We start from the raw sequence: 24,997 nt of genomic DNA on the forward strand, positions 1-24,997 counted from the left end.
GATGGATCAAGCCCTGATCTGTTGACTGGGTAGGAGTGTTCTGATTAACTCAGATACTCTGTCCATCACCACCCCCTTTTTGAAACTGTTTTATCAAAATAGCAGCCCCCCTAGCATAGGAGGAAAAAGAGGAGAATATACGAGTAGATGCCCACCGAGCAGCAAAGGTACTCTGTGACTGAGGGTGAGGGTGCATTTCCTGCAACATCGCTATCTGAATATGCTGTCTATTTCAGTACGCCAGTAACTGTCTGCATTTGCCTGCATCATTAAGCCCCCTCACATTCCAAGACAGGATATTCAAATCAGAGTCCTTGTCCTGTCCCGCCATACCGCCCCTTTGCATCATACACACGAAACTGCCTCCGAAAATGACGCATCCAATACTGAGTCCACACATGCACTATCTCTGCGTTTGAGTTACTTTCCACCATTGCACTACACCACATGCAACACAGCAATAGTAATCTGTGGTATCTGAAATTGTACAATTGTGTTCCAAACATGTCCAACAACCGAACTTTCCCGCAGGCCCCCCGCCATCACCCTCCCCCCATCTATCTCTCCCACCTATCTCTCCCACCCTCACAGAGGCAAACCATCTCTGCCCAGTCTCTGCCCAGTCATTGTACCACCAGACCAACCCATTACCCTTTAACCCTCCCTCCACCCACTGAAGCAACCCAATCTTGCCAGAACTCTCTTCCCTCCCACCCTCCCGTCTCCCCACAAACAACACCTCCAACAACCAGTAGATATAGTCCAACATAGGAGAACACCCTCTGGGGGACAGCTCTAGTCAGCCACATAACCACTCCTCCCCCCCCGTAGGCCCCTCAAGCTATACAACCACTGGGCTCTATCGGGTGGGAGGAGCGAACCTGGAGTACATTACTACTGGTACAACCATTACTGCCTTTGGTGTTTTGCCAGTTGGTGGCCTGCATTCGCTCCGCCTCGCAAGTGGATCCTTATGAGCAGCACCAAGTGTCCAAACTTGTCCCTCAAGGCCAAACACATCACAATTCTTCGTCAGTTTCCTGTGCCTTGGCTTGTTACGCAGGCCCCCGCCCACCACCACTTCGAGGTACCCGCTTCACTGTATGAAGAAAGTCTTCGACTTGTTGCGGATTTGTAAAAAATCGCTGCTTTCCTTGATGTCACCCTACGTTTTGCCGGGTACAGCAATGCATAGTCCATCTGTGCCGCGCGGAGCTTCTTTTTTACATCAAGAAATTTGCGCTGTTCCTCCTGCACAATCGGAGTGAAGTCCGGATAAATCGAAAATGGGACTCCTTTGTACGTTAAGTTCTGCTTGGTCCTCGCCGCGCGCAAGGCCACATCGAGGTCGCGATAATTCAATAAGCGCGCAATTATGGGTCTTTGTGGGTTCCCGGGCGGCGGCCTCGGGTCCAGTGTTCTGTGGGCCCGCTCTACAATAAATTGCGTGGAAAAGGCTTCAGGTCCGATAGCTGACAATAGTAGGTTTTCCACATACTCTTCCATATGCCCAGTGTTTGTGGACTCCGGAACCCCCGTCACACGAATATTATTATACCTACTGCGGGCCTCCAAGTCCTCATTCTTAGCAGCTATGACTCTGAGGAGCTTGTCCATTCTCGCGAGCTGCGTCGTGTGACTAGCAGTGGTATCATCATTTTCCGAAATTCGCCTCTCAGTTTCTGTAATACGCTCTTCATGCACGTCCATTTTGTGCGCAATGGCGTCCATTCTGGACGACATCCGATCCACCTTGTCCATCACTGTGGCAAACCCCTGCCTCATCATCTGTAACAGCTGATGCATGTCCATTTCCCTGGAGGGCGCACCCTCGCCCGGCACATCTGATTTATTCGGTTCGCCGTCCTCCGTGGCAGGCCTATTCACCTTCTTCGCGGCGTTGAAATTGAGTTTAGGTTGGCGAGTGTCTGGTTTACCCATGGTATCACCAAGGCAGGGAGACCCGGGTCTATCACTGCCTCGTAAAGACTGCTTCACTCTGGGTCCTCACAGTATCCTCCACTCTCCGCTCTATGCCAGTTCAAATAATGCCTTCCGCTCTTAGTGGTACGAGTTCAGCCAGCTCATGACTCACAGGGCCCTCTTCTCTGCAAGCTAGTGTCTGGGGGTCCCATCAGGCATGTATGCTCAGTACCCAGAGAGTCTCTCCCACCTGCATTCTTAGAGACAGCCAGCACCGGCTCGGTGAGGGATGAAACTCCTGACTGCCCCTCAAGTCTTTCTCCGCAACCCCTGCTAGGACCCTCACTGTCCAGATACTCTCCACAGCGTGCACCCGATCAGCAGTACACTTCCTGTGTGCGATCTATGCCCACCACGGTGGCTCGCTCATATGTGTCCCTTATTGGTATGGCACTGCCGATTTTTAACCGCCCCCTGGCTCCACTATCACCAGGCCTCCATACGATGTGTGCCCATCCCGGCAGTCCCGCAGGGCGTGCCGCGCCGCAAATGCCAGCTTTCGTGCGCCCCAGTGGGGGGTCAGATAATCGCTCTCTGTTTTTAATTGCGTCTCCTTACTTGGTTCCAGACGTCGCGCAGCGTGCACAAGCGCATTTCTTCGTGCATTGAATGTGCACTGTCCGCCCGGTAACCGCAGCCCTCCTTTTTACCGCCCGTCGTCGCCACGGTGCTCCCTCTCTCCTGTCGTCTGTGGTAGCGCTCACTCTGCGCAGCACCGCCCCGCAGTCTCAATCAGGCCAGTACCTGTCAGCCGACACCAGCAGCTGCCGACCCTACCGCATCCGTCTCCTCACCCCAGACGCGGCCTACGACCCTCGTAGTAAGCCGCGGTTTTTCCTGCTTCCCGCTGCCGCACTTGCTGCTCCTCACGCTTTCAGCGTCCGTCTTGGGCAGTTCATGTAGGTGCCGATTCTGGGGTATACAGCAGCAAATCGCCGCAGGATTTTCACCGAGGCAGGAACACAGGTCCCTCCACACTTCGGCTCACTTTTAGCCGTTTAACACACCAGTTGACCAGGATTAACGAAGGATCATCGGTCCAGGCAGCAGGAGCCTCACCGAAGCGCGGTCATTCTGCTTGTGCGCCCTCTAGCGCCCCCATGAGCTGGTAAAGTTAATGAAGATGGATTTGGAGAGGTTATTGCATTATGCGAGATCAGATTAATGCACATTGTGGGGTGTTTAGCTGCACAAGAGAAGAATTTGGTTGATGTTGCTTGTTTAGATTTTTATGTTCTTTGTTTACCAAAGATAATGGGCGCTATGTGTTCATGTATTATATTTTTCTATTAAATAAGAATGAATTACCGCTTGTAATATGGGTTAAGACACCACAGCTTATGTCTGATGCTGAATGTTGTAAAAATACTAAAAGCGGTTTTAATTTGAATTCATGGCTACCCCTGACAAAGGGCTGTCCAGCCTGAATTGTATTGGGTACCCAGGATGAATTATGTATCCCGCGTGCTACAGAAAAAGGCCTGGATAGGCAAATCTATAGCATCTGAAAAAATTGGGTAATATGCAGCCTTTACGTGAATGGAGAAAGTAAAGAGAAAGTTATGGAATGAAATAAGGATTCAATGGATTAATTAATTTTTGATGGAGTCTGTGGAAAATATTTTGAATTGGCTGTGCGATTGGTGGATGGAGCGTCACGTCGCTTCAAAGGTTATGAAGTCCAAGGACTGCGGGCCACCAGGTTAAGCCCCATTGAGATGCTTTCTTCCCGAAGACTACTGCCCTGGACTTGTCAGAGTTCAATTTGAGGCAATTGGCTTTCCACTTTTATCATGCTTGTGGTGAAATTGTCCTGGTGTTGAATGTATTTTGTCCAAGAGAGATAGTATCACTTGTGTGTCATCGGTGTGAGGATTTCTCTTTTGTGTGCTTGTATGATGTCAGCCAGCAGGGTCATGTAGATGTTGAAGAGCTTTGGGGGACTCTGCAAATAAGATCTCATGCTTCAGAGGCGTAGTGGGGCATGTTGACGACTTTGGTTCTTCCGTTGAGGAAAGAGCAGTTCTATTCAAGGTCTCTGAATACCTAATTCATGGAGTCTGTTGGATTAGGATGGAGTGGGAGATGATTATGTAGGCTGCAGATAGGACTACAAGGATGAACTCTGGGGGTTTTGCCTTGTTGGGAATCATCAGGATGTCAACCGTTGCTGATATAAGGGTGGTTTCTGTGATGTATTTGGGCCTGATTCCGCATTGTGTTGAAAAGCATGTGTTCGGCAAGGTGGTTGGAGTGGCGCTTGTTGATGGCTTTTTCTTGGACTTTGGCTGGGTAGGGAAGGAGCGATATTGGCCAGTAATTGGTAAGTTTGGTCGAGTTGCTTTAGGAGGGAATTCCATGGTTCCAGGAATATAGCTTTAATGATGGAGGTGTTGAGAATAGGGGTGATGGGTGCGCTGAAGGGGATTGCTCCTTGGTCAAACACGTAGTGGGGGAGGGGTCCGTTGAGTCTCCAGAATATATGGTTTTTACGATTGTTGTGGGTTCCTCTCTGCTAATGATGGTGTTGCATGTGGTGATTGTGTTGACTTCCTTTGTCACTGGGAGACTTCTCAAGAGGGCCTGTTGGTCCGGTTGTGAGGGAAAGTTCTTGTATATGGTAGCAATTTTGCTGCAAAAGAAGTTTGAGAGGTTGTTGCACAGACTTGTGATGATTTGATGTATCCGGTGACTCCTGCGGGAGTGGTGAAGTCTTTAACGATTGTGAAGATTTCTTTGCTACTGTTGAACCTGGCATTTATTTGTTCAACTAGCCCCTTCCTCTTAGTTTCTCGGCTGTGCTGGTGATTGTTTCATTTACATGTATCCAACTTTCCTCTATTTTTAAATTACCTTTTTTTTAACTTAATTTTCATACAGTAACAACAGATACAAAAGGATACGTAAATGGTGAATATTAGGCAGTAAGTTTGAAGACAGCCAGAAGTCCTATCTATTGTAATCCCTTTACAAACTAATTACAACACACAAGTTGCAACATCAACAATTGCACAAGTGTGCTGGACAGTATGGGAATGCGATCAGTATACTAATAGTTAGAATTTGTATTACATTCCAATATTGCCCAGCACATTTTCTACATTCAGCTTCTTTTTTCTTTTATCTAGACATTTAACATTACATTTGCTCTTATAGATATACAGTGAAATATTTATTAACTAACAAAAAGGGCTAACAGCACGATTCAGTAGAGCTCATGCTTACCTAAGAGAGACAAGATTAAGTAAAAAATACATTTTAGTGTGCAACTGATGTGCACCTGAGTTAAGACGAAGACCCATCCAAGCGAAATGAGAAAGCAGAAGAATTAGGCAAACAGGGAGTATTTGGTTTAAGTAGTGAGTATATGGTAGTCTGTTTTTGGAACATTTCACAGCATGAAAATACTGTTCATATGTTTTCTTTGTATAAGGGAACCACTTGTTGGTTCTGATCCAGCGGTCTATAGGAAATATGCCATAAGCAATGCTACCCAACTCTATACCCTACTACATAAAATACTACTCTAACTCATGGACCCATTAATCAAACATGACATATTTTGACCTACTGAATCAGGTGATCAAATTAAACCTATATACACCTTATTTACAAATTATATACAAACTATATACAACCGCGGTAAATGATGACGTCATTTGAACAAATCCTAACTATTTAAATGACCACCATGGCGATGGCATCTAGCTAATAGTAACCTGAGCTTCTGAATAACCAAGACCAGCTTGTTTTCAAAAGTAAGATTTTATTAACTAATTTTAGATTATTCAAAATATAGTTTTATAAATGCAATTTTATTAGAATTATAGCAAGCATGTTTGAAAAGTGTCATAAGAAAAATACAGTTTTAAGCAAGAAATTATAAGTTTAGCATTTCTAAAATCCTAAGTCCCTAGCTAAGCTAAATGAATGAAAAAAGTAAAGTTCTTTGAGGATTCTTACGTGCTCCACGCAAAGTCCAGCAGCACGACACCCTCATCCGAAAGTCAGAAAGCAGCAGCCAGCCCATCCCCAGGGCATGGACTTTTTATACCTTTTTATGCTAGCTAATCTAAGTAAAGGAAAATTTTCTGCAAAAGTCGATGTCTCATTGGTCCGAGAGTGACAAGTGACATGTCACCTACATTTCAAAACTTCCATTCGGTCATATTCTTTGGGACCATTGTCTTTCTTGTACGTGTTCCAAAGCTTCCTTGATTTGCAACATTTTTGAGCAAAAGTTTCTCACTGACTCCATTACACTTCCTCGGATGCCAAGTTAACAAATCTTCTTTCTACCGGTTTCTGACCTTGGCCACGTCCGACAGAATAATGACAACACACCATCTTTGTTCAGTGAATGTGATTTTGACGGAAACTTTTTCCACATAGACATCTCGTGCTCCTTGCAGAATTAAATTCATCGTTTAGCAAACTCGAGCAAACTAGGCCCAAAAGCAGGCAACTTATTTTTCTAGTATAAAACAAACACAAGAAAAGTATTAATGTAAGAAATATTATTTATTCTGTTTCCACCCTTTGTTTACTAATTGATTAACCCTCCCAATTAGTCTAATGTTACCTAGCACAAAGCAAACAAATAAGCAGCATTTTATATCTACCAGTCTTCATGAATCCATGAAACCTTATGTGCACCTAGAAAAGTAGAAATGACATCACATAGACAAGGAAAGCAAAATAAGCACATGCTTCTTTTAAATCTGCTGCAGTTAGTAATGACAGAAACGAAAACGACAAAATTAATTTATTATTTTTGCACGAACAAAAGATGCAACAATTATGCACGTTTATGAGCACACATGTTAATGTCCCCGTGTGTAAAGTTTAATCTAGGTTGTGTTAGCATAACACATCACAAATCATTAATATTATTATTTATGTTATGGAAATGTGACTTCACGAGTTTAAACAGATTTCTGTTTTCTATCTCGCTCCATCAACTCCCTCATCTGGTGATTAACAAATCACCACACCACCACCCAAAATTTGGAATTTTAGACTTTCTGGAAAATGATTCAAATTCATCTGTGTCAGTATTTCTAAAAATGTGTTTCTGCAAAATCCTTGCAATTGTCATAACGTGCTCTGTGTAATTCCTGCAACTCAATCTCCCTTTCTTCTTCTTTTTTGATTTTATAAATTCTTCTCTTTTCCTTCATTTGTTTCTTTCTCTTATGCAACAAACAACCAATTTTTGTCAAAATGAAAATGAATATTATCACAATCAAAGGTGCCAAAATCTTGCCAAGAACTGAACTTCCAATGTCATGGAACCAATTTCTGATTGATTGGAATCTTTTTGAAAGTCTTTCTGTAAAATCTTCTTCTTCTAATGGAATTATCTCTGAATGCATCTCTGTGATGTTCTTAATGTACATCTCAATGTTCTTACTTTCATCAGGGATATATGTGCAACAATGTTGCACATGTAAAATGCCACAGACTCCTCCCTCTTTTGCCAGGAGTATGTCTAAAGCAAGGCGATCTTGAATCACCATGGATCTGATTGCAATGACCTCAACATTCACTAATTGGAAACCATCAGCTGTATCTGTTGACAATCTGTCAACAATTGTGGACAATTTTCTGATTCTCCCTGCGTTCAGGGTTATACCTACAATAGGTATCACTGCTTGAAAAATATCTCCCAAAACTTCTGTAAAAGTTTCTCTTTTAACCCTATTTACATAATTGTGAATTTTGAACAATCCTTCCGAATCTCTGTCAACATGGAACATTTTAGGAAAAACAATCCCAACATAACAAGTTCCATACCAATGATCAGGAAGGTTGTAGTAAGCCTTGTCACCACAAACAAAATAAATTCCAGGAAAAATTGGATCTTTTCCACCTTTGAATCCCCAACCTCCCATGATCTGATATGTATCTTCACAATTACTTGCACCCACAAAGTAGTTATCAAAAAGTGTATTGTCTCTCCTAATGCAAAGCTTACCACTAATTGGTTTGTCTATGTGAATTGCAACATTATCAAGCATTTTGCCATTAAGCTTCTCATCCTCTTTCTGCCAGAACCTGGATTTAGTCTGCTTGACTATTTCATTCCTCTTGTAAATTGCTCTCCTTTCTTCAACCAGGTTCAAAAACTTCTTTCCTTCAACACTAAGTTTGCAGGTTAAATTGTTCCTGTAAGCATACTCCTTGGTGAGTTCATTAGTAACAAGGAAAAATTCCCTCATCTGTTTGGCTTTCTTATGCTTATTCAAAGCACCCTCAATCTTTAAATTTGCAAAAATCTCGTCAAAATCTGAATAATAGTATTCTAAGCGTCCAGTCTGATAGAACAAGCTAGCTAACACACTGCATGTCACACCATATGTAAGAGGAAGCATATTGTATGTTACTCCCTCAGAAACAGTAGCAGGTAATTTAACGCAGACATAACAATCTTTTGCATCCATTACCTTGACATATTCACTCAAAAGCTTTGTGAATGTATTGCTTGAAAAATCACTAATAGATTTGTCCTGATGAATGTTAGGTTGATGATCAATAACTTTGCCAGTTGCACTATGTTTGTTTTGACTAACTGAAGCTTTGCTTGTCATGTTGGCTTTGTGAAAATCTTTGTTAATTTCAAATGGAATGATAACAGCTAAAACTAACCAGAGCAGAATTAAAATGAGCAGACACACCAGAGTCATCTTACAGCATCTCTTAAAAATGGAACATCTTGAAGTACTCTGTTCCATGACGTAAGGCATCTTTGGTTAGTTTTGCCTTAAAAAGAAAAAATTAAAACTATTTTAAAAATTTAATGAAATGATTAATTTACACCCCCCTTTTTAAAATATATATATTTTTTTTTAACCCTAACAGTATTTCTTCGACTTTATGTCGCAAGTAAGTTTTCTCCAACTAAACAACTTTTCTTCGACCTTGTGTCACCTAACAAGATTTCTTCAGCCTTTTGACAAAAACTAAAAACCCAAAAATCCAATTAAAAAATCTGTACTTCAATCATTGTCACTAATTTCTTCAATTTCTTCTTCCTCTTGACTACTATCGTAAATGTCAATGACAGGTGGAATTACTAGATAAGTCCACTCAGGCGATTTATATTTCTGATTTGGCCTTATAATCCTCTTTCCTTTTCTTGTCACTACTTCGATTTTTCTCCCGATTCCAACTTCCTTTTCAGAATCCTTTTGACTACTGATTTCTTCCACCTGCTCCTTCGGTTTTTTGATCAACCTGACTCTCAATCTTCCACCAGGCCAGAAATCAGTTTTCCTCACGAATCTTTTCTTTGGTTCTGAAGCACTTGTCTCAGACTTCCAAGATCTTTTCTTTGGACTTCTACTTTCACCATCCACGTCACTTTCTTCAGTATCACAGTCTGAAACTTCAATTAATGACTCAGGAACTTCTCTATTCGGCAGTTTCACTCCTTCAGGAACTATACTTTGTCTTCCATCACTGGTACTCGGTAATTCGTCTTCCTCCTCCTCTTCAATTACCTCCAACTTCCCAGATTCTGGATTTCCGTTCCTTACTTCAGAGCTTAACTTCTGCTTTTCGATACTCTCCTGGTCAGAAATTTCTTTTGGTTCAGCCTCTCTGTCTTCAATGGAACTTACTCCATTAATCTTCTTTACTGAATCTTCAATCGTTTTTCCTTCTAATAGATTCTCTTCTTCACCAGAATCTATTTCAATTATCTCAGAGCTTTTTCTTGTCAAGTCTTCATTCACAGGCACAAGTTCCAGATGTCGACCTCTTTGTTGATCTTCAGTCTCTGGATTTGTTTCACCTTCTACTTCTGAATCAGAATCTTCTGTAGTATCACTTTCTACATCAGAACTCTCAGGAGTAGGCACTGGAATGGTATGACTAGTTTCAGTTTCAGTTTCATTAGCTTTATTCGATTTTGAAGTATAAAATCATAAAAGCACATTGCAATATATAATCACCATTACATTTCATTTCATCTCATTTTACAACATGTAATATTATAGCATAAAATCTTAAAAAGAAATCAGGTACCAAATAGATCATTGCGGAGTATATTAGGTCAAGTCTGAATGTTAGTGCCCCTCACCCTGGCGCCATTTCGGCCCAACCAAAAGTTTCTCTCTTCTTTAAACTTGTATAAGGGAGAAATGATTCTCTGGGATAAAAGTCAGATAGTCCCCAGGTGTGTATAGGACCATCTCCTATCTGTGGTTGCCAGGTCTGGAGGTATGGGACAACATTACTGTTTCTAAACTTTATTAACACCAGATCGCCAGGTCTCTCTTTTCGAAGCGGGCCCAGCCAACCCACCCTTCTAACACTTAGTATTCTGCCGTCGATATCAGGAGGCAGGGGTCTATTCTTTGTTAACCAAAACAGTGTCTTGTTTGTTAGTTCTTGGTGACTTTCTGTTTTTCCATTAGTAAGTACTGGGACTCCAGAAAGGACGCACACAAACGGGGCAGCCTCCGGTGGTAGTTGTATGTGGTTAGTTTTTTGTGGAATATTCACTGGATTGGGGAGTGACCTTTTGGGTGGAATAATTACTTTGTTCAGCCCAGTTTCAAATGAACAACTATGTGGTGTTATACGTTTTGCGTGCACATTCTGGATAGTTGGAATTAACGAACGTGAGGCTACTGGTCGGAGTTGGTTGATGTTACTTTGAGGAGTTATTAAAGACACTGCAGTATTGGTAAGAGACTGTGAGTGATTAGAGCCGACCATACTTTTTAGAAGTAGTGAGTTTGTCTTAGTCATTTCCTCAATTGCCACGATCCTATCCCCAAGATTGTTCATTCTTTCTATCAGGGGATGTATCAAAGAGTTGATCATGGTTTGCATCTGAGCCAACAGGGTTGGTGAGATAAAGGGTGCAGGGACTAACAGTTTCGCGGGATCCTTACATGTTTCCGGGGAAAGGGTAATAAGCAATGGTGAGTTCAAAGTCAATTTTTGCTGCTTTGTACCAGAAAGGTCCGGGAGGAACATTGTGGGGTTAGTGTTATCTATAGCAGGTGAAGAAATTGGCGTACCCAGGAGATTTTCATATGGTGGGGATAATATGCAGGATTGGGGACTTGTAATGACTATAGGACGGGTAGAAGCACTAGTTTGCTCAGGGGTGGTCTTGACAGCAGCATACTTGGTTTTGCATAAACTATTAAGTTCCTCTAACAGTGATAGGCTTTGTGGAGGGGGAGCTGACTGTGGGGGGGAGGAGTCACTTATGGGACAGTCTATAGGCAGTCGTCTTCGTTCTGTTCTTACTGTTTGTTGGACTGTAAGTGGTGTTGTTTTGGTGAAGTAGTGGACCAGCGTCCCCTTAGCCAGGTCCCTTGTCTGTGTTGAATTTTTTCGGCCCCCCTTGCATGTCATGGTACATGGGATGTTTCAAAAACAAGTTCTTTTACCTCCTTTCGGTGCACGACCAAGGGGGGTGGCCCGGCCCGTCCTCCTCTGGCCTCTGATGGCCGCAGAAGGCCCCGCCCTTGTCCCGGGCTTCTCCCGGCGCGTCCCGCGTGCGATCCCGCGACGCGGGGTCTGGCCTCCCAGTTAAAGCGCCTCCGGGCGCGGAAGTTGCGTGGGCGGCTTCCGCCGCAAAGCAGGCTGGGGGATGTAGTCCCTGTGGCTGTATGGTGGCGCGGTGTCTGCAGCGGCAGCCTTCACCCAGGTAGGGCGACCTGCGGTGCTGCGGCCAGGGAGCGCTTCACTCGCCCCTCAGCCCCTCTACCTCCTTGAAATGAACGAGCGTCCCCACTCCGCCGGGTCTGGCCTCCCAGTTAAAGCGCCTCCGGGCGCGGAAGTTGCGTGGGCGGCTTCCGCCGCAAAGCAGGCTGGGGGATGTAGTCCCTGTGGCTGTATGGTGGCGCGGTGTCTGCAGCGGCAGCGGCAGCCTTCACCCAGGTAGGGCGACCAACGGTGCTGCGGTGCTGCGGCCAGGGAGCGCTTCACTCGCCCCTCAGCCCCTCTACCTCCTTGAAATGAACGAGCGTCCCCACTCCGCCGGGTCTGGCCTCCCAGTTAAAGCGCCTCCGGGCGCGGAAGTTGCGTGGGCGGCTTCCGCCGCAAAGCAGGCTGGGGGATGTAGTCCCTGTGGCTGTATGGTGGCGCGGTGTCGGCAGCGGCAGCCTTCACCCAGGTAGGGCGACCAGCGGTGCTGCGGCCAGGGAGCGCTTCACTCGCCCCTCAGCCCCTCTACCTCCTTGAAATGAACGAGCGTCGGCCCTAGTATGACTAGGATGTATCCACCTTTTCAATCCTCTGCATTTCACTGCATTTGTAGTGACCAGAATTATTTGTCTAGGCTTCTGCCACCTAGGAGCCAAACAATTTCTTCTTCGATGTACTTTTGTTCTGACCCAATCACCAGGTCTCAAATCATGTGTCAGAACTTTCTCATTTGATTGTGCTTCAGTTCCCACCTGATTAGACACAGAAGTCACTATATCAGATAACTTTTTACAGTAATCCAAAATAGCACTGTCATTTATGCTCAACAGTTTGCCTACAGGTACAAAAGCTTGCCTCATGACTCTTCCCATCAGTATTTCATGAGGACTCAGACCTGTCTTTTTATCAGGTGTACTTCTCAATGACATTAACACAAGTGGAAGAGCATCAGTCCACTTAACACCTGTTTCTAGACACATTTTTCCAATCCTGTTTTTAATTGTCCTATTAATCTGTTCAACCACCCCAGATGCCTCTGGTCTGTATGCACAGTGTATTTTCTGCTCAATGCTTAATGCCTCACATATCAGCTTCATCAGTTTGTTATCAAAATGGCTTCCTCCATCACTCTCAATAGTGACTGGAAAACCGTACCTTGGGATGATTTCTCTGAGTAGCAATTTTGCCACTGTAATTGAATCACAATGTCGTGTAGGAAATGCTTCCACCCATCTTGAAAACAAACAATCACAAGAACATATTTCAAACAATTGTGTAGGGGCATTTCAATGAAATCCATCTGCAACCTGGTAAAGGGACCACCCTCTCGACCAATTACCCCTGTACCTACAACTGATTTTCTGTTTGGGTTCATTTGTTGGCATGACAAACACCTTTGACAAAAAGACTCTGCAATCGTTCTGAATTTTGTATTGAACCAAGTCTCTCGGAAAAGTCTGATCATGGAATCTCTTCCAAGGTGAGCTGGGCCATGATACAATCTGGCCATATCAGCAATCAAACAATTTGGTAAGACTACTCTGCCATCTTTATAGATCCACACTCCATCCTCATCACGTGGTCTACAATCTGCTCTTAGCCATAGATCTTTTTCCTCATCATCTGCTTCATTTTGTAAATCTCTGATCTCCTGCCATGTCTCTACAACTGTTGTTAGCATTAATGAATTTGAATCAGTTTCTTTACTCTTTTCCCGATTATATGCACAACATTTTCTTGCGCAGTACTTTGCTGTCTCATCTGCATAGGCATTGCCCTTTGAGATATAATCCACTCCTTTTGTGTGTGCAGCACACTTTACAATTGCGATCTCTTTCGGCAACTGTATGGCCTCAATTAATCTTTTGATGAAGACTGCATTTTTAATTGGTGACCCTGCTGAAGTTAAATAGCCTCTCTGAGACCAGAGCTGTCCATAATCATGCACAACCCCGTACCCATACTGACTATAAGTAATGATGGTAACTCTTATGTCCTTTGATACTTCACAAGCACGAATCAAAGCAGTCAATTCAGCCACCTGTGCTGAACGAATTCCTTCAAGACATGATGCTTCTTTGACATCTGCAACTGTACAGACTGAGTATGATGCTTTCAAAACACCTCCCTCTGTCCTCAGACAGGAGCCATCCACAAAGTAGACAACATCTGATTCAGGCAAAGGTACATCTTTAATGTCCTGCCTTGGTTTGGTGCAAAACTCCATGACATCCAAACACTCATGTTCCACTTCATTTTCATCAACAATTTCAGAATCAGGCAGTAATGTAGAAGGATTCAGATTCAAACATCTTGAAATGGAAACATTGTCTGCTCCTAGTATGATTTTCTCATACTTAGTCAATCTGCTGCTCGTCAAATGTTGAGTTTTACCTCTTGTCAGTAATATTTCAACTGAATGAGGCACAAAAACTTTCACAGGAAATCCCATTATGATTCCTTCGCTCTGCTCAAGACTGACACTTGTAGCTGCAACTGCTTTCAAACAACCTGGTAATGCTTTTGCAATGGGATCAAGAACTGCAGAGAAGTATGCAATGGGTTTCTTTAGATTCCCATGTCTCTGAATTAACACAGACAATGCACATCCTTCTCTCTCACTGCAATACAGTTCAAAATCTTTCTCATAATTCGGCATGCCCAAAGCAGGAGCTTGACATAAGCTCTTTTTCAAGTTCTCAAAAGATTCCATTTCAGCCTCATTGAGAATAATTGGATCTTTTACATCAGACCTTGTCAGTCTCTGTAGTGGTTTCGCAATTACCGAAAATCCACTTATCCATTGTCGACAGTAGCCAACCATTCCCAAAAACATTCTAAACTGTCTCTGTGTTCTTGGTGGTTGCATTGCTTGAATAATTTTTATTCTCTCAACTGTCACCTGTCTTTTTCCCTTTGCAATTCTGTGACCAAGATATTTCACTTCTTGTTTGCAAAACTGTAATTTTGCTGGAGACACTTTATGTCCCTCATCTGCAAGGTGGTTCAAAAGTATTATTGTGTCTGTCACACAATTTTCTCTCGTTTTTGCAGCTATCCACAAGTCGTCGATATACTGCACCAACGTAGACCTGCCAGGTAAATCTAAATTTTCCAAAGATCTCTTTAACAGTTCATTAAAGATTGAAGGACTCTCTGTATACCCTTGAGGGATTCTGCACCATGCGAGGGTCTTACTCTGGAATCTGAAAGCGAAAATTTCCTGACTCTCTGGATGTAAAGGAACAGTAAAGAATGCATTGCAAAGATCAATGACAGTGTACCATTCCGCATCATGTGGAATCTGATACAAAATGACTGCTGGGTTTGGAACCACAGGGCAACATGGAACAACAATCTGATTAACTTTTCTCAAATCTTGAACTATCCTGTACGTTCCATTCGATTTTTTAATTCCCATGATCGGTGAATTACAAGGGCTACTCTCAATTTCTTTTAAAACACCTTGTTTAATGAATTTTTCAATCACAGGTATAACTCCCTCAATTGTCTCTGCTTTCATCTTGTACTGAGGAATATTAGGAAATTCTATTCCCTGCTTCAGTGTAATTTTGACTGGATCAACATGTTTCATCAGACCCATCTCATTCCCAGTCAAATCCCAAATTTCAGATTTCACTGATTCTTTGAGCTCTTCTGGCAGATTTTCTTTTTCAAACGTAGGAAACAATTTTGTTTCCTCTGTTTCCATCAACATCATTGTCATCCTGTACAAGCCATCTTCCTCCATTGTTTGTAATTCAACTCCTTCAGGAGAACAATATATTCTGCAATTCATCTTGCACAATATATCTCTGCCCAATAGATTCACTGGACTACTGTTACAAACCACGAATCTGTGTTTGTCTTTAAAATTTCCAATTTCAACTGGTACTGGATCAGTCAAATCAGTTCTGATTTGTTGATTGCTTACTCCAACAACTTGGATAGTATCCCCAGAGAGAGGTAGGTTTTCAATTTCCACTGATCTAACAGTAGAACGGGTAGCACCAGTGTCCACTAGAAAAGTGATGTCTACATCATTAACTTTCCCATTTACAAATGGACCAGACTGGTCAACCTCAAGAGTGGCTCCAACAACACACTCTTCCTCCTCTCTCGGGCACCGTCAGTAATAATCATCAGAATCACTTTCCTGCCCTTCCGTTAACAAAAACTGTTGTGCTGCATTTTGCACCCTTTGCCTTTGCGGTTTTATTACCTGATCATCTCCTTGAAATCCCACACCTGAATTATATTTCTGAGTTCCCCCACAGTTTGGAAACGGTGGCTGTGGCAATTGATTCTGACGGTTATTCACCTGATTCACCTGTTGCTGCAACTGTCGCTGAAGGTTTAGTTCGTTTAAATTCTGTTGCAACTGTAGCTGTTGCTGCAGGTCAACATCATTCTGCATCTGTGGATTTAACAATGGACTTTTTAAATTTCTAGGTGGTTTCTTACATTCGTCTCTCCAGTGTCCAAGCTCGCCACAATTAAAACAAGGTAATTTTTGTTTCATCTCTTCAATCCTTGGGTTAATTTTTCTCACAAGATTATTACCTTTAAACTTCCCTTGCCCTTGATTCGAATTTATAGTTTGAACAAAATTTGTGTTTTTATTACCAAGACTAGCAATCTGATGCTCAGCCACTTTTACCTGAGCCCACATGGCTTTCTCCTTGAGTTTCTTTTGTCTCACTTCTAACTCATCACTGCAGTATTTTGCCTTTCTCAAAATATCATCAACAGAAAGTGCTTGCCATCCGACAATACTGTTTCTGATCATGTCTGCAATTTCTGGTTTCAAACCATAAACGAATCTGTAGACGAAATGACTCCTATCTTTCTCGTCTAGTTTTTCATAGCCACTGTATTGTTTAAAGATCAACAATAACCTTTCGTAAAATGAATGAACTGATTCTTTTGTTTCCTGGTTTGTTCTTTCTATCTTAACCCAATCAACCTCTTTCGGTGGAATTTTGTTTTTCAACCAGTAAATCACTTTTTCATAAAACTCCATTACAAGAGGATTTGGAGCACCTGTTTCCTTATTTCGATCAGGTTCTAATTTAGGCCAATTTATGGCTATCTTGCATTCTGTCCAAAGATCTGATGGGACAACAATGTCAAAAAATCCATCCAGATCAATCCACAGAACTTTTGAGACTTTGATGAACCTGTCCACCTGCCTGTACCACTCGACTGGCTTCTCCCTCAGTCTTGGAAAATCATTTGTGAACAGCAGTATGTCCTGTCTTGACCATGGGACATGAACATATCCTCCACCTGCAATCTCTCTCATTGGAAATTGTTTTGACAATTTTTCCAATTTCTCATCTTCCTTCTTTTTCGTCCATTTCACTCTCCACTTGCTCAATTCTCCCAGTTTTTTAATGTAGACAATCAAATCTTTTATGTGAATTATTCTTCCCATTGAGTTAAAACTCTCAATGTCGCTTTCTGAAAAGTCTAATCTGTAATGTTTTGCAAAATTCTTTTGCCTGCTCAAATCAATTTCAAGTTCAGCTGCCAGTTCATCCAACTGATCATATTTGTGTTTTGTTTTCCACTGAATACTCTTGCAAATGAACAGTAGTTCATCATCTCGATAATAATTTAAACTGTCAGGACCAATCGTACCGATTAATAATTCCTCAATATTTGCTTTTAATTTTGCAACATCAAGTTTAGGTTTTGTCACCCTGACTTCAGGACTCTCAGCATCAGATTCTGCACCCATCGGTGTTTTTGGAGATAAATCCTCATTAAAAGTCAAATCTGGCATTCTCGATTTTGAAGAGTTAATTTCAGATATATCTGAGTAAAATTTTTCAGCAACCCTTTGAATTTCTGCATTTAAAGGAACAGTCAAACCTGTCTTATTAACTTCTCTTTGCTCAAAAACAGGCTGAACAGGACCAATAGTTACCGGAACTGTCACAGCTTCCATGCTTTTTGTTATTTGTCGAATTAATTCTTCCTTTGATCGTAAATACTCAGAAGAATCTCCAGCCTCTACATTTCTGACTTCTCTCACATAATTTTTTGGAGCTTCCCTTGCTCTTGGAATTAATGAAAAATGTCTATCTTCATTACGGACATTTGCATTTGTCTCAGTTTCTGGTCTTTTTGGAGTTTCAACAATTTCACAATTATTTGGGTACAATTTAGGAGCTTCATTAATTGGAGGTGCACTCGGTGTAGTTTCTGTAGAAACCATCGGAGTAGACCATGATCTAGGGGGTCTCAAAGGCTGATTCCTTTTATCCGAAGTATAGATTTCCTCTAAAACTGCATCTTCAGATTTACTTTCTACAGGGGCATTATTTCTCTTTTCAGTTCTTTTTCCATCAGGAGAACCTAAAACCATTTCCCTAATTAAATAAAGTCCCTCACTCATGCTTCCCTGTCTCCACATTCGCATTCTATCTTCATGTGTTTCTCTTCTATAACTTGGAGGTTTAGGAGGTCTTTTAATTCCACTCGCTTCTCTTTGTAATTGGTACATCTCATCCTCCCATTCAACTAAAGCCTCAAATTGAGTTGGTCTCGGCTTTGGAATAAGAGCATTCATTTTCTCTCGCAAATTTCTTAAAACCTTTACATTAAATGAACCATCGTCAGGCCAGGTCAAAACACCATCATCCTTTGTGTAGTGTTTCCAAATATCAAACCACAAAACAGTATGATAACCATATTCACCTTCCATATACGCTGCAGGTGTTTTGTACTTATGAAGTAATTTACCACCTCGCGTTTCAATTTTCTTGTCAGGCGAAATAAAAATTTTAAGTTTCTGAAACAACGTTGGCTTTTTCTCAACGTGTTTAAAATGATAACTCATTTTTAAGAGTTAAATTCAATTAACAAATTTGTTCGTAAAATATTTCCGGGATGTTCCGCAAGAACAACCAATCCGTGCGCGAAACACACCAACAATCCAATGAGAGTTAAGCTACGTCACTTTTTTACTCAACCAATAAAAATGAAGATTTTCTGAAGAACCAATCAGCTAACAGTTCGTCAGAGACTCAAGAACCAATCAGAGCACAGCTTGTGACGTATGTCACCCAATCCCAGCGCGGCTCTGTGACGTACACAGCAGCTGCGGTTTCTCGCTTCTCACTCTTAGCGCTTACCCCTCCTTCACAAAATCTTTTCACAGCGCCATTTTGAAAACACTTTTTCGGTGAAAATTAATTTTAACAATGACAATAAAGACTCATCTGTCTGTTTCTCTAAATAGGATAGTTTACATTCATTCAAGTATTCACAACTCGGAATAGTCGGCCCTATTCTCATAGAATAATTTTCATTTGCCAGTAGAGTAATCTTTTTACTCTGCCCTTCAAGCAAGTAATTATGAACTCATTTCCCTCCGAACGCACATCCAAGTGACTGTCCAAAAGTTCCACTCGAACATAAATTACAGAACAAACTCGCACTTTCACACGGAAAAATCCCTAACTTCAATCACACATGAAATCCGTACAGGACTCTCACCTGTTTATAGAAATCATGCACCGTTAGCAAAATAACGACGTTATCCCTACAGGACTCTCACCTGTTTATAGATAATCATGTACCGACGTTACCCTACCCTTCACTCAAGCTCGAATATAACTAATACTCTTATCACAGTGAGTTTTACAACAGGCGCTTTGTCCCTATTCTCATGCTGCTCAAATTTCTTAGATAATCCTCACTATACAAGATTCACACCTAGCCCTAAAACTGTGTTGCACGACCACAACACTGTGTTGCACGACCACAACACGTGATACACGGCGATATCACTTGTGATACACGGCGATATCACAACTTTGAAACAGATCAAATGCCTTGCGTGACTACCTTCTCATCACACAATCTGTACCGGTACAACTCACATATAGCACGAAAACGAACTCAACATGTGTTAAACATCGATCCTATTTCTATACCATAACATACCAATAACACCTTGGTTACCCTTAGCAACACCTTGGTTACCCTTAGCAACCATCAATTTCTGCTACCAGAAGAATTGATCCAGCGGCCTATAGGAAATATGCCATAAGCAATGCTACCCAACTCTATACCCTACTACATAAAATACTACTCTAACTCATGGACCCATTAATCAAACATGACATATTTTGACCTACTGAATCAGGTGATCAAATTAAACCTATATACACCTTATTTACAAATTATATACAAACTATATACAACCGCGGTAAATGATGACGTCATTTGAACAAATCCTAACTATTTAAATGACCACCATGGCGATGGCATCTAGCTAATAGTAACCTGAGCTTCTGAATAACCAAGACCAGCTTGTTTTCAAAAGTAAGATTTTATTAACTAATTTTAGATTATTCAAAATATAGTTTTATAAATGCAATTTTATTAGAATTATAGCAAGCATGTTTGAAAAGTGTCATAAGAAAAATACAGTTTTAAGCAAGAAATTATAAGTTTAGCATTTCTAAAATCCTAAGTCCCTAGCTAAGCTAAATGAATGAAAAAAGTTAAGTTCTTTGAGGATTCTTACGTGCTCCACGCAAAGTCCAGCAGCACGACACCCTCATCCGAAAGTCAGAAAGCAGCAGCCAGCCCATCCCCAGGGCATGGACTTTTTATACCTTTCTATGCTAGCTAATCTAAATAAAGGAACATTTTCTGCAAAAGTCGATGTCTCATTGGTCAAAGAGTGACAAGTGACATGTCACCTACATTTCAAAACTTCCATTCGGTCATATTCTTTGGGACCATTGTCTTTCTTGTACGTGTTCCAAAGCTTCCTTGATTTGCAACATTTTTGAGCAAAAGTTTCTCACTGACTCCATTACACTTCCTCGGATGCCAAGTTAACAAATCTTCTTTCTACCGGTTTCTGACCTTGGCCACGTCCGACAGAATAATGACAACACACCATCTTTGTTCAGTGAATGTGATTTTGACTGAAACTTTTTCCACATAGACATCTCGTGCTCCTTGCAGAATTAAATTCATCGTTTAGCAAACTCGAGCAAACTAGGCCCAAAAGCAGGCAACTTATTTTTCTAGTATAAAACAAACACAAGAAAAGTATTAATGTAAGAAATATTATTTATTCTGTTTCCACCCTTTGTTTACTAATTGATTAACCCTCCCAATTAGTCTAATGTTACCTAGCACAAAGCAAACAAATAAGCAGCATTTTATATCTACCAGTCTTCATGAATCCATGAAACCTTATGTGCACCTAGAAAAGTAGAAATGACATCACATAGACAAGGAAAGCAAAATAAGCACATGCTTCTTTTAAATCTGCTGCAGTTAGTAATGACAGAAACGAAAACGACAAAATTAATTTATTATTTTTGCACGAACAAAAGATGCAACAATTATGCACGTTTATGAGCACACATGTTAATGTCCCCGTGTGTAAAGTTTAATCTAGGTTGTGTTAGCATAACACATCACAAATCATTAATATTATTATTTATGTTATGGAAATGTGACTTCACGAGTTTAAACAGATTTCTGTTTTCTATCTCGCTCCATCAGTTCCTAAGGAGGTTTATCTGTGGGTAGCTACCCACACAAGGGAAGACCTTGCAGCATTTGTGTCCACTTCCTGCGTGGGAAGAACTGACCAAGCTGAATTTCCCCACTTATGGCTTCCCTGCTGGCTCTCTCCTAAGATATGTGAGACCATTCAGCAGATCTAGGACACCTGATCGCATATGCTTGCACTTTGGAAATGTGTCTAATTGTTGTAAGTGCTGCAGTTTGTCTCCTATCTACCACACCTAATACCACCAACGCTGGATCACAATTATTCTAGCACTCCAGTGTGAATCCCACCACATTTCAGATCATGACCAGGATACATAAGTGCAATCAGGTCCCATCTGCCTGGCAGGGCATTGACCCTCGGGAGGCTCTTTAGTCTTCACACATGGCTCAAATGCTATAGACACATGGCATACTCCTTAACTTAGCATCATAGTGCTGCTGTATTTCCTGATTAGGATTGTGCAAGTATAACTAAAGCTTAAAAAATATTCAGATTTGAGATCTCATGGCTACATCATCTTTGTACATATTGAAAAAAGGAAAAGGCAGAGGGTGGTGGTTCCCTGCTGAGCAGTAGACATACAGAACAAGTGCCCTGTGGTATTGAAAGTAGTGCTAAAATGTCTGATGTTGTCCCTGGAGTGTTAACTTCTTTTCTGTGGCCAGTCACGTGGATTCTTGTTTTAGGGAAAGGAGAAGTTAAACTGTACTGTCCTAATCTGTTTCTAATCCTACTCACTAACAGAAAATCAATGCCACCCAACCTCAGAGTACTGAAACGATTGGCATTCTTGCAAGAGTCCAAGGTGAAATTTCCAAAAGAAATGTAAAGATGGAATTTATGTAGCTAAATTGACTTCCCCCTTGAGCACTCCAATGAAAAAGTATGTTTTATCTAAAAGCAATGAAAAGCGACTGTGTAGTCTCTAAACTAGTCTTCTCTTTTAATGGCCAGTCTGATATTGATGTGTGTGCTGTCATGAGGAATCTTTTTTCTTTTAGCTGTATGATCTTATGCTGCTTCTCATTCCAGAAGTTCCAGAGGAGCCCTTCAACATTTGGGGCGCTTGGCATTCAACACTGAAATCTGGGACAAAAGATCAGGGAATGACAGGTATTATTTTCGGTGTGTGTTGTATATTTGAAAGGGTATGCATAGGTTTGTGTGTATACCAGCTTTGAAGTCTGATTATTCACTGTTCTTACTTCCCATGTTCGCTGCTATAACATAACACAGGGAAGAAATTGCTTCCATGCTCTTCCACCTCTTTGCATGGGTCATCCGAGTTCTGAGCAAAGTGTTGGAGTGGCTGGTGATACCCTATACCTTTGGCTCCTAAGCCTTAAACCCTCCGGCACTTTCACTCTGTACTTTAATATATTTTGGGAACGAACACTTGGTGAAGCATTCCTTTCTCAAAGTATTTACTTGTAGAACTAATAATTGGGAAGCATTATTACGTGCCATTTTTCAGGTTTTGAGACAATACTGGTTTAACATGGCCAGCCACTACCTCCCTTGTTCCCAGCTAGTCTATGCTGACCTGCAGCTGACAGAGGATTGCTTTCCATGCCTGCTCTCACAGAGCCTACTTTTGAGATTGGGATGGCGATGGCTCTCTGCTTCTACATTAAGAGCTGGGCGCTTTGGGTGTGGGCGGGGAGGAAGGCCCGAAGGTTAGTTGGGGAAGGTGGTTATGTTTTCTATATTGGGTGGAAGAAGGGGAGGGTAATGCGGAGGGTGACTGGAAAGCATGTACGTTTATTGTATTTTGGTGGAGGGAAAGCTAGCAAAACACCAGGTATTTTATTTGTAGTTTTGGGAAGCAGATGGAAGGTGTCCAATTGTGATGGGTGTGGGTGGCAGAAAACCGGTACTTGTATATTTTAATGTACAGTATGGGGATAAATCCTGACATTTCTGTGCATGGCTTAAAAAAAAAAAAAAAAAAGTGAAATAGATTGAATATAATCCAGCCTGGGTTTGGTTGTGCAAGTATTGGGAAGAGAGGTCACTTCAATAATTAAAGTGCAAGTGCTATAAGATTTCGCCAGAATTAACAGGTCTAACCATTGCGGCTAACCACTATATAGACATCTGAGGTTTACCAAAGAATTGCTACAAATGCTCTGCAAAATATGTAGGTCTTTGCTCACAGGTAGAATCACAGGGTCTCATCATTGATTAAAATACAAATGCTCAAATCGATGTCACTTAGAACTCTTCATTGGAAAAAGCACAGTTATTGACAAATAGCAAACTATAATTCTATATGTTGTGTATTCATTAATATGTCTTGTATTTTTGGGGGCTTTGCTTAATGTGTTTTATTAGTGGAACAGAAATCATATGTTTGTTTGGAAAGCATGGCGGATGAAATAAGTTTTTTACTGTAACTAGCTAGAGATTTGGAGCATTTTGTAATTTTTTAATAAACATTTTGGATATTTCGCTGCCTTGTTTTGAGGATTGGTTCAATGCGAGATTAAAATATTTTTGTTTACTCAGTTTTTTTGTTTTTTTAATTCTAAGGTTCGTATGGAGACATTTGTGAAAGCAGTCCCTTGCAACATGGACAATGTTCCCTTTCTCAGGGCAACTTGGCAATGAACTGGTGCAAATGCCAAGAGAATGCAGACGAACTGGACAATGGTAAGCCGGGTCTACGAAGGACTCACACCACAACTGCCATCACAGAGTGCAAGCCTCATGCGACTGTATCTCGTATTTCCAGCACACCACAAATTGAAGGAGGTCGGCTGAGCTCACACCGGTCTTATCCGAGGTCCGACCAACATGCAACTGCCAGCAGCACAGAGGACATAACGGTGGATGAGTTCCAGACTACTTGCAAGCAGTCAAAACCTTTACAACGGCTTCAAGATATCAATAGAAATGACGCAAGACTCCCTCCTCCTTACCCCGGCCAGACAAAGCCTAACACTGCGCCTACTCATCGACAGCCTGTCTCCTCAGCAGAGCAGGTACTGTGGCATCCACCGCGGCAAGAGACTGATGTAGGCCTTGCAGAGGGAGGGAAACCTGGAGCAAATGCCACATGCCAATTGGCATTGAGTCAGCCGAAGCAGCTGTCATGGAATATTCCAACCAACCACAAAAACAGTCAAAATGTGGCAGAGCAAGACTGGCAGGAGTGGCAAAGAGAACGTTGGCAGATATGGGAGCTTCTGTCGGCAGACAATCCAGATGCTTTGCCTGAAACTCTCGTATGACAGATATTGAGGCCACAAGAATTTAGCTTTGATAGGATACAAAGAAACAATGGTTACAACAGACTTTTTAAATATTTTTTTTATACCGAACTGACATTTTGTTTCGAAAGTTGTTTATTTCAGAATAACATAATTTACTTTATTACCTAAAAGGGACCTCTTCTATTTGCTGTTAGACAATGGCCAGGGACAGTCGGCCAGTTAGTTGTGAGTTGCAGCAGGCTCCAACTCATGTTAGAAGACCACAAGAAGATTTTCTATTGCAGCTGAAAGGCAGATGTTTTTAATTTTTTTAAATATGTTTTGTCATAGCTGAACCGTGCTATTACTTGTTAGAGGCACATTCCACCACAAATGTAAGAAGCATTCAAATTTGTGAGGTCCCTTACCGTTCGAATGGAACTCAAACGTTTATAGTGTACGACTACCCTTGCATAGAGGCCTCTGCTGTAGATAAGATTGCATATATGTTGAACTGTTTTACTAGGTATTTTAAAACTTCAAGGAATGAACATTGCATTGTAGTTCCATGGTATAGTCAATATATGCAGCGCTGATG

At 41.7% G+C, this 24,997-nt stretch overlaps 1 protein-coding gene across 1 annotated transcript in view; it reads left to right on the forward strand.

Moving 5' to 3' along the window:
- Nucleotides 1-24,782, forward strand: part of ARHGAP6 (Rho GTPase activating protein 6) — a 790,107-nt gene extending 765,325 nt beyond the window's left edge. Inside the window, exons 12-13 of the mRNA XM_078657678.1 lie at nt 22,238-22,318; nt 23,738-24,782. Of these exons, the coding sequence (XP_078513804.1) occupies nt 22,238-22,318; nt 23,738-24,438 (782 nt within the window). The 3' untranslated portion in view covers nt 24,439-24,782. The remainder of the gene's footprint in view (nt 1-22,237; nt 22,319-23,737) is intronic.
- Nucleotides 24,783-24,997: the final 215 nt, after the last annotated feature.

This window comes from Lissotriton helveticus, chromosome 8 (assembly GCF_964261635.1).
Source record: "Lissotriton helveticus chromosome 8, aLisHel1.1, whole genome shotgun sequence".
In the NCBI taxonomy this organism is placed as follows: Eukaryota; Metazoa; Chordata; class Amphibia; order Caudata; family Salamandridae; genus Lissotriton; species Lissotriton helveticus.